This window comes from Zingiber officinale, chromosome 1B, assembly GCF_018446385.1.
Source record: "Zingiber officinale cultivar Zhangliang chromosome 1B, Zo_v1.1, whole genome shotgun sequence".
In the NCBI taxonomy this organism is placed as follows: domain Eukaryota; kingdom Viridiplantae; phylum Streptophyta; class Magnoliopsida; order Zingiberales; family Zingiberaceae; genus Zingiber; species Zingiber officinale.
In genome coordinates this window covers 37,866,133-37,876,522 of record NC_055986.1, presented here as the reverse complement: position 1 = coordinate 37,876,522, position 10,390 = coordinate 37,866,133, and the positions used below count along the sequence as shown (strand labels likewise).

The 10,390-nt window shown below is 35.4% G+C and overlaps 1 protein-coding gene across 1 annotated transcript; it reads right to left on the bottom strand.

Annotated features, from left to right (window-relative positions):
• Positions 1 to 2,053: 2,053 nt before the first annotated feature.
• On the bottom strand, positions 2,054 to 9,844 carry LOC122055113. Its single transcript, XM_042616503.1, has 24 exons — positions 9,499 to 9,844; positions 9,002 to 9,219; positions 8,721 to 8,826; positions 8,496 to 8,597; positions 8,169 to 8,228; positions 8,015 to 8,093; positions 7,643 to 7,790; positions 6,853 to 6,976; positions 6,418 to 6,598; positions 6,268 to 6,296; positions 5,983 to 6,131; positions 4,955 to 5,057; positions 4,740 to 4,835; positions 4,604 to 4,653; positions 4,362 to 4,485; positions 4,016 to 4,078; positions 3,865 to 3,924; positions 3,625 to 3,786; positions 3,450 to 3,523; positions 3,285 to 3,378; positions 2,936 to 3,072; positions 2,774 to 2,854; positions 2,495 to 2,600; positions 2,054 to 2,396 (listed from the first exon to the last, which is right to left on the bottom strand). The coding sequence occupies exons 1-24, from the start codon at positions 9,670 to 9,672 to the stop codon at positions 2,292 to 2,294; spliced, it is 2,625 nt and encodes an 874-aa protein (XP_042472437.1). The 5' UTR covers positions 9,673 to 9,844; the 3' UTR covers positions 2,054 to 2,291.
• Between the last annotated feature and the right edge of the window lie 546 nt (positions 9,845 to 10,390).

The window sequence follows — 10,390 nt, the reverse complement described above, 5'->3', positions numbered from 1 at the left end:
ATGCTTCTGCTTCATCTGTCACCTTCCCATATTTGTCAGGTTTGCAGAGGTGGCCGAGCTGGAAAGCGTACGCTTGCCGGAGATCCGCGGCCACATCCAAAGCAAGATGCTGACTCGCTAAATAACCTACGCTGCATACGTGGTTGAAAACGTAGGAAAACGAAGAGAAAAGAAAAAGAAGTGCTTTCTTTATGGATCATTATATTATTATGCCTATAAAATTTATTTATATATATCTTATCAAGATAATATATATAAAATATTATGATAAACATGATGATAAAATATAATACCTGATCTTACGTCATTGTAAAAATAACAACAAATATGATCGTGATTGCATCCCAAATATAGTAAATTTGAAATCAATTTATAATTACTATTTTGAACATTTATTTTTGTCGTTATTATCCAAACATGTTAAGCTTTTTTTATTATTATCTTGGATTGCTTTTTGTGTTGACATTACCTGATCATAATATATGGAGTCATCCGCTAGCGCCTGTCCTTCTTCCTACGGTTCCCCATTCAGATTCTCGATTCTACCGTACGCGTAAAGTTACAGTATTCGAGATGTTATAGTACCGGCAAATCTACAATACTCGAGATGCTACAACAACCCCCAAAGCTACAGTGTTCGGAAAATCTATTCGGAGTCTTATTATCTTGAGTACTCAGCATTCATCTAGCGATTTCCCATCTGAGACATCCAGAAACTTGGCCTCAACCTCTGACAATTCCCGACCAATAACCTCCAACAACCTGCCTGATAATGTCAATGTTAATGCCAGTGTAAGGATTAGTCAAACTTGTTAAATTGATTGATTTAAAGCATCTAAGCCAAACCTTAAAAAAAAGGCAACAATGTCAATGACATAAATTGAAGAATTAAACTGTAAAACTCGATAGCATTAACGATTAACAGATAATTAGACACATGGTCAAATTTGTAAAATTAAGTTTCATCAATTCTAGAACTAATTCTAATCACTTGTTTTCTTTTCTTATAATTTCCAATTGGATTGATTCTAAATTATTTAGTATGAATTTTGGATGTTTTAAATATGCACTTTAAATTATAATAAAACTAGCATAAATATGAATCCAATAGACTATATGATAATTTTGAAGAATTTTAAATCAGTTTAAATATTAATATATTATTTAATTGTTATAAAATTTAAAATATTTTTAATCAAATATATACTGTAGTGGGTAAAGCTGCTAGATTCATTACAAAATTAAGATTATATGTATAAATCTATTAAAATAAAAAAAAACTTCATTTGTTAAATTATTAAATATGTTGGATTTCTTTTCTATTTCTTAGAAAATAAATTTTAAATTTGAAAGGAGAAACAAAAACAAATATTTATAAGAATACGGAAACTGTTATTAATCAGATTAAACAGATTAAGTATGTAAAGGTCATGACTTTGAAATGCATTTGGCTTCACCAGTCACCGTCCCCTACTTTGTCAAGTTTGCAGAGTGGCCGAGCTGGTAAAACAACCTATGCTGCATACCTCGCCTTCAAGCTCGCCGACTGATCCCGCGGCCTCAACCATCCCACTCAAGAAGCCTCCGTCACGATTGGTCTCCGTTCCTCTGCTACCACAGTGCGCTTGCAGCCCTGCAGTGAAGTTGCAGTACACTGTCAGAGAGGGATGATGGATGGATGGATGGAGGTAGCAATGGGGGAGTTTTACAACGGGGAAGGGGAAGATCAGGCCCAAGGATGAAGGGTGGGCATTCGAAGAAGGGTCAAGTTCTGCTTTCTCTGTTTGAAAAGGATCGAGAGTTATCGCAGATAATTTGTTTATTTGTAAACTATGGTGGAAACCTTTTTCCTAAAAGGTTACTCTATATATCTATATATACTGATAAATATTTCATTAGATTTGAGGGTTAAAGTTGCTCGTTCTTAACTAACATCTTTTCAGAGTCTATTGCAGCCCGTGTATGTTAGTTATAACAATTTTTTAAACATAATTAATAAGTAGTTGGAACCATGTTGGATTGTCGATAGCTACCCATCAATGACTCGATCCACTTATTAAAAGCCAAAATCATCAGGCAAAGAATGTGATCGACAATATCCAAAAGTAAGGAGGTAAAAAAAAAGAGAAACTAATGAACTCAATGGGCGAGCTTGAAGGGTTCCCCAAAAGCCCCCAATGGCTCAGGTGGTAGCTGGATGGTGGTTTGCTGGTCGAGGGATTGAACCGTGGAACTGGCAGGGAGAAACTCCCTGCATCCCGTTTAACTCACTCCTCCATCCATCTACCTCCTCAGTTACCATGATTGATTGACGGGGGCAAACGAGCGAGCAAATCGTCTTGTTTTTTGAAAGGTTCCCCAAAAGCTCCAATATTACCGGGACGAGAGAACACAATCTGCATCGCTCAAACATAAACCAGCATCAGCCATATATCGAATCAAACTGATTCACTTTAAATTTTTTTTTTCATTGTTTATATATGATTTCAAATACCTGATAATCTTCAAGCGTGCATGACTTGAAACCAGCGGCACAGTAGACGAAATAATACTCCCAGGTACGCACAAACTTCTCATCAAATCCTAAGGCGATAATTTTGCTGAAAATTCAAACGTCAAGAAATTATATCAAACAATAAGCAAAAAAAAAAGAGACAGAAGAAATGTATTGTTTAATCTCTTGATTCCTTAGGATTATATTTCTGTTTATGTTTTCTATTATTACTAATGTTCTATCATCTGTGTTAGGCATCCATATAAAATAGACACTTACTCCTTGTTTGCAAGTAAATTGTTCCTCCAGCATATGAGTGTCTGATAGTAATGAATGCCAATATTCTCGATGTGCTCAATGCTACAAGGTGAGCACACACATGAGGACCAAAAAGAATAAGTAAATCACAATATGCATGTACAAGTTTATTTTGGTTGTCACCATAGTTTAGACGAAGTAGCCATCCCTGTTGTTATCCTGTTCAGAGAAGGAAGGCATCCTCCAGGAAAGATGTACTCCTTGATGAAGTCAGAGCTTCTCCTGTATTCATCGTAGCGTTGATCTGGAATCGATATGAACTGCAAGGTATGCAAAATCAAACTCATTAGACTTTGACTGGTGAGATTACTTGGGTGTTTAACCTCCACACATATATCATTCAACTATTCGAATTCTTTTTTAAGTGTTTAACATAGAAGATGCATGGAACAGAAAAAAGAAGTAATACAAGATGTAAATTAATACCGAGGCAATCAAAGAGAAAGTGAAAATAGTAACTAATGGAACAAACCTGGAGGACCAATATGCCATCTGTAGATAAAAGTGACTCGCAACAACTGAAGAAGTCATCTATATATTCGTGGCCTACTGCTTCAATCATCTCACTGTAACTACTATCAGTATAGAACTACCAAATACTAAGATCAAAAAAGTTGTGAGTTATAGTTAACAATACCATGAGATGATTCGGTCGTATTTGTGATACTTTGGAAGTTGACGATAGTCCATCAATATGAAATTAGTGCAGTCCTGAGAGTAAGATTGGTCCAAACAAAAGGGAGGAGTATCTAATATAACAATTCAGCTTAAACAATTCTGACGGACTATATAAGTTTCTGAAGAATACAAACCTCAAGTCCTGCTTCTTTAGCTCTTCTTTTGGCAAATGTTAGTTGCTCCTGAGATAAGGTGATTCCTGTATATCTGCAGCCAGTTTGCTTTACAACCTCGATTGCTAAACTTCCCCAACCACAACCAATCTCCAAAACCTCATGCTTCCCCTCAACTTGGGCCTTGATATTAATGAAGAAAATAAGGGATGTGTTAACAATGAAACAAGAAACACAAAAAAACTCCAACAATATGCTCACCTTTTTAATTAAAAGAGAGATCTTGCGGAGCTGTGCTGTTTTCAAGTCTTCATTTTGTGTCTACAAAATTTTGGGAAGAAATTTTAGATTCTATTGAAGGAATAACAATTGTATGTAAAACTTGTTAGACAAATATGACAGTAGTTCGAACCTTGAAAATGGCAGAGGAATAAGTCATTGTCTCATCCAAGAACAGATTAAAAAATCCATTGCTCTGTCACAAATGAAGTTAATTCCAATATTAGACTCAAATAGATAAGAACATTGTTAGTTCGTAATCATTCTCGTGTAATAGAAGATTCTATTTAAGTAAATGGGCAGTTTATACTAACCATATTTACATGTTAACCGACTTTGCAAACAATACATCCAGTTACCAAACAAACTAAAGCAATGAAAGTAAGGTGAATACACTGAACATGCTAAAAACTCACTTAATAGAGTTTCAGATATGAAATACTTTATGATGAGTGTAGCAAAGTATACTGAAGTCTAACCAGATCGTAATGATTAGAGATGTTACGGCGTGCTTGTGTTATAGTGTTTTGTCTCAAAGTGTGCCGAAAAAAGTATCTTGCTGATGAAACTCCTGCTGTCACAAGTAATGGTGTCCACCAACCTCTGATCATTTTGTCGAGAGAAAAAGTTTAATTAGTGGAAGCAAACAAAGTCAGCATCTTAGTACATATTGACAGTAGTATATTCAGCAAACTAACAACAAAGCAGTGCATGGAGAAACCTTAGACTCTTCCCATGGGAATTTCTCAGATCTCTGTTGGCAATAAGAACCTAGAAAACATACAAAAAAATTAACAAAAAATGCTAGTGGCAACAAACTGTGTTTAATATTTTAACTTGGCCATTTGTTAATTTACCAAAAACAGATCCAGAAGACCATTTTCTTTATCAACAAATGAAAAGTACCCATTTATATAAGCATCTGCAAGACCTATATCAACCTCAGTAGCAATCTGTCAAGGTATATCATAAGTAAGGTTTTGGCACATGCAGCGAAACAAGGAATTTTTAATTGATCTTTAAACTAGGATTTTATTCAAGATAACGCAAATGATTATAGAGAAAACTGAACCTTCCAATAAAACAATGGATTATGAACTCTAAGAATAGCCTTCTTGGTATTGTTCGTTGTTGCTCCTTCGAGGATGTAGATGTTGCCACCTTCTTCTAGCAATCTGCAATTATGATATAAATGGGGTAAAAAAAACTGCAAGTGATGTCTAAACTAGCGGTCACTGGATAGTTTTTGGACAAGCTCATGCAAACGATATTCATCTCAATTGCTTGCATCCTGATTTATAGAAAACCATTTATTACTTTGCTAATTAAATTCTTAGACAAAATTAATGTTGTAACTAATGGAACTTGTGTGATTAAAGACTACAGAGACAAAAAAGCTACAAAGTAGATGAAAAACTCAAATGTCAATGTAAAGTGATTTAGTCTCTTCATGTTAATAGTTATAATTGTGATCCTCGTCTTTTAATAAGAATATTGCTGACCATGTCAATTTACTATCTCATTTTAGAAAAGTATTAACTACTCTTTTAAACTAATATCAAATTTTCTATTTAAAAGCATCAACAAGAATTCTTTTTTGACACATTATCATCATCGTCTTCATCATATTGTGTTCGTTCAAACTATTTTTCAAACTATTTTGGAGTAGCTTACATGAAGCTTATTCCTCTATTGAACTATTTACAAGGCTATATAACAATGAATGTTCAAATTAATTAAACCATTTTGATTATAGAGTTTATTGGTCGTTCTTGAACATAACCATGGTATCTCAACATATTTCTTCTTGCATTTTTTTTTTCATTTATTAAAGATACACCTAGTGGAATAAAAGCTTGGTTATTGTTGTTGGTGGTGTATTAAAGTTACACCTAACTTACTCTAAAGTATTAATATTTTTTTTACCTTTCTAGTAATTCGATATATCCATCTTAGCATTTTCATCATTATCATATTACTTGTTGTATGTGTTACTTCCTAGCAATCTAACAACTCTTCGTACACATCGGTTAAGCAATTGATCTTTTCCAATATTTACTAATGATGGATCTTAATAAGCAAGCAAATCTATGCACTTACGTTACACAACCAGTTGCAATGTAATTCGCAAGAAATCTAGTCACAAGAAATCTCGCTCCACATTCCATCAGTGACGGTACCATGCGTTTTGGGTTTCTCAATAGAACAATGTCATTATTAAGCACATTGTTTGCAACAGCAACCCCAGCCTGTAGAGTGTAGAATGATCATAATCAATGATATTCGGCATTTCATTTATCATCTAGTGAACATAGAATATGCTTCATTCTACCTTTAGAACGAACTGATAGAGTGAAATTCAAATACAAAAAATAGCTCAATTACCTTCAGTCCATCCTCATGAAAGCCATAACCTGCAATCACAACACACACACTCACAATATTAAGGTCTCTGAGCAAAAGTTAAAATTAGAGGTTAATGAAGTAAATGAGCAAAAGATTCATGTTTTTGCTTTAAGTACAGTTGCATTATACCTTGGTATGCTCCAGAGAACCATATTCGTCTTTTCCCTTGTATATTTTCTAGCTTTAAGGAAGCTTTTGAGGCTGCAACAGATGGGAAAGGATGGCTGGTGCACCATTTAAGTAAGCTATGTTTTGGGACACGTTTGGGGTTCAGAGTTACAAGAAATGGTAGTTTAGTTGAATGTAGGTTCTGTAAAATATAGCGATTAGTTAGTAACTCCTTTCGGCAATAGGATAAAACCAAAGTTTATTTTACAATAGAATAGATTATAGTTAGTAACTCCTTTCGGCTAGAGGCTAAAACCAAAGTTTATTTTACAACAGAATACAGTAGTTATAATCCAAAAACTCCTTTTGACTAGAAGCTAAAATCAATGTTAAAGAATTCATGATGTTAAACTAATCATGTCTGGCCAGTTGCTAAGACAAAAATAAAGCACTGACCTGTAACACATTTAACCAATATGTAAGACACACACCGTGTTGTGTTGTCCCAAGAAAGTTCCAAGCACTCCATGCCGCTGGGTTTTGTGGCATGAAACTTTTGTCATGATGAAGATAAATGTCACTGTGCATTGAGAAATCGAAGACTCCAATCAGTCGAGAGGGTGAGAAAACTAAAATTTTGCAAGGATATGTATGTAATTGAGTTTGAGCAAGAAGAAATGTGAAGTTCCCCTCAAGTTTGCACTTGCTAACATTTTTATCCGAGAAGACCATATATCTCCAAATTCCGAGCAAAAATTTGTGTGCAAGATGATTGATCACTAAATCCTAAGGAGATATGAATGTCAGTCTTATTTCTCAGTAATAAATTAAAGATGAAATTAAATAGAATTCTCGATGTCAAAAGGACAAGAAGTTGTATTGCAATATATGAGTCTTATTTTGTGATTTAAAGTTCCTTTAGTTCCTTAAAAAAAAATTTTGAATCAGTATTACTTGTTGGGCTATTTTTGGAAGAAAGAACTAGAGGTGAGAAAAGGTATGTCGTTTGTTCGAAAACATATCACCGAACACTGTGAGAAAAATTGAGATCTCAGGGCACCATTTGAAAAAAAAAAATCACCTAGATTCGAAGCTATCAGTTGTCCTAGAACTAAGATCCTAGACATTCAGCTAATAGTTATCACATGAACATCCAATTCTTAAAATTCATGGGCTTCTATGATTCGAATGGCTTTCTTGCACTTCTCAAAAAAAAAAAAAAAACTGTGCATATATATCAGCATACCTATATACATATTGAAAAGCACCAAGTATCCTTGCTTCCTCAGATGTTGCTTGCTCTCCCAATAACTTTAAAGCATTCGGCGCATGAGTGCTAATTATGCATCCATCATATATATCTTTGGAACAATCTTCTCCTATCACACAGCATCCTGCCAAAAAGGCATTTTCAGGAACTAACTAAAATGTGCACCAGAAATTCAACTTGCATAATGAGTTATTGTAGTTTCCCAAAAAGAAAAAAAGAAAAAAAAACATGATCTGCTCATTGTGTTCTAATAGTACATTAAGATTTTGTTCCAAGGCAATGTTAAACCTTTAAGTTTATCGATATAAATATCAATGATCATTGATTAGGTAACTAAAAGTTGTTTACCTGCATCAGTACTAAAAACTGATTCCACAGCACACCTTGTTCTGATAGTACATGATCTGCTCTCCAATTCTTCTCTTATCTACTTATAATAAGCATCAACTTTGAGTCAAAAGTTTACAAAGAATGAGTTCAAACACTCGGGGAGAGGCAATACCTTGTCGACGTAGCACTGTGAACGTGACTTGACAGTGAGCCACTGTGGACGGCCGAATAGCTGAAATGTGAATGGAAGCATTAGAGAGATCAGAATAAGGGAGAAGGGAAATGGAGAAACAAGGATGCTAAGTTGAATAAGCTCTAGCAAACAACAAAACTTTTGACAACACAGAAGATACATCACTAAGCATGTAACATGCAACTTATACAGTTACAAAGCACCAAAAATAGTCTGTTCAAATAAAGTGCTAAATAAGAAGAATGAAAATGTGGCAATGCATTACTTCATAATTAACAACGGCAAGAGTCACAAAAGGATATTGACCTGAAGAAGGTGGTGATTGCGGCAGAAGGAAAGAACAGAATATGCAGAGAAACGCAATACTCCCTCGGAGGGGCATGACCAGATAGAGGCACAGACTGGAATCTGAAACATCAAATAATATACATATCAAATACCACTCAATATAATAGCATCAGAAAAGGAAAAAAGAACGAAGAATAAATTAAAGTCTTGTCGAACTAAATAAATCAATATCGTGAATCTCACAAGATAACCCTTCTGAAACAACTCAGAATAACCATGCGATCTGATGAAGTGCTCTAGTGTCTCACTATGGTCCTTATCTGGATTGTTGTCGAGCTCCTCAAGGTACCTTTCAGGATTAATTAGTAGGTGGTTGTTCAAAGACATTGAAGAACAGTTAAAAAAAAAAAAATCTCACACTAGAAAAAGTTGAAATTAAGGTTACCCGAGGACGTTGGCCTTGAATTTGAAAACTTCTTTAAAAAAAAAAATCTCACACTAGAAAAAGTTGAAATTAAGGTTACCCGAGGACGTCGGCCTTGAATTTGAAAATTTCTCGAATCATTTGCCAAAAGTAGGGATTAAAAATATTGGCCTTTTGTGCAAATAAGCTGGAGAAGCCGTTGCGACTTCCCCATTCATATCCTTTGCCGTCATCTAAGCTTACAGCGAATGACATATCCGACTTCTCCATCTCCACGCCGAGGCTCTCAAACAGCTCCATCATGTTGGGATACGTCACCTATAAATTCTCAAAATGATAATTTTTATTAAAAAAAAAAAACGAAGGCAAAAGTAAGATTTAGACATATCATCACCATAAGACCAAATTTACTATTAAAAAAAACACTTCCCAGGGAAGTGAAACAAATGGGACTAAATTAAGTTTATGATTGTGAGAAACAATAAGAGGACTAAAGTTTAAATTCTAAATAGGACAAATATCTTGGAGTTCGGAAAATTCTGAACGACACTTGGATTATAAATGAAAAATTAACATGATCAATTCACATCTGGTTACCCGATTGAAAACCATAAAGCCGAGGTCGAGGAGGAGACCATCCACAGAAACAGTTTTTGCGTGGCCACCTAAGTAGTCTTCCTTCTCGTACAGCACCACCTCCACGCCGGCCTTTACTAGCGTGTAGGCTGCCGCCAGCCCGCTGATCCCCGCACCAACCACTGCCACCCGCATTGCGACTGGATTTCGTCTCCGGTGAACTCCCCTAACCAAATGTCTTACCGAGGGAGAAATATGGGTGCAAATTAACCGAAGAAAAGAAGAGAGATGAAGGACGTGGACTGAGGTGAGGTGTTTAGCAAGATGATGAGATGGGAGAGGGAATTAGAGATACGTGTTTGTTCTTTTGCCCATTCGTGATGTGTTGGTATATCTTTGCCCATTCGTTATGTGTCGGTGTATCCTCTGGACTGTTTTTGCTGTCCAGATAATCTTTCTTTGCATGTGTTGGATGCATGCTCCCACTTATTTTTAAATAGGTGGGGACCTATCAATATATTAATGGTAAAAGATGAATATGTTTGTCCCAATGTCCTCGTCAATTTGTCTGAGGGTCAACACAAAGGAAATAAATCACGGGCGGCTACTAGCCTTTAGAATAGTGACTAGCACATAAGGGAGGCATTTACCTCGACTTTATCGAGATTTGAACCCCAAATCTTATTGATGGTAGCACCTCATGCGCTAGCCACTAGATCAATCCGAAAAGACGAGGACCTATCAATACATGAAAAAAGAACATCTGGATCACAAAAAAATAATCTAGAGGATCTCCTCTCCGGTGAATTTAATCTTTCCAAATAATTACTTGGCCAATGTGGCAGCATTTTCGATATATTAAATCTTATGTTTTTTCCCGGACTTGTCATAGCGGTAAGGCGGGACTGCGTCA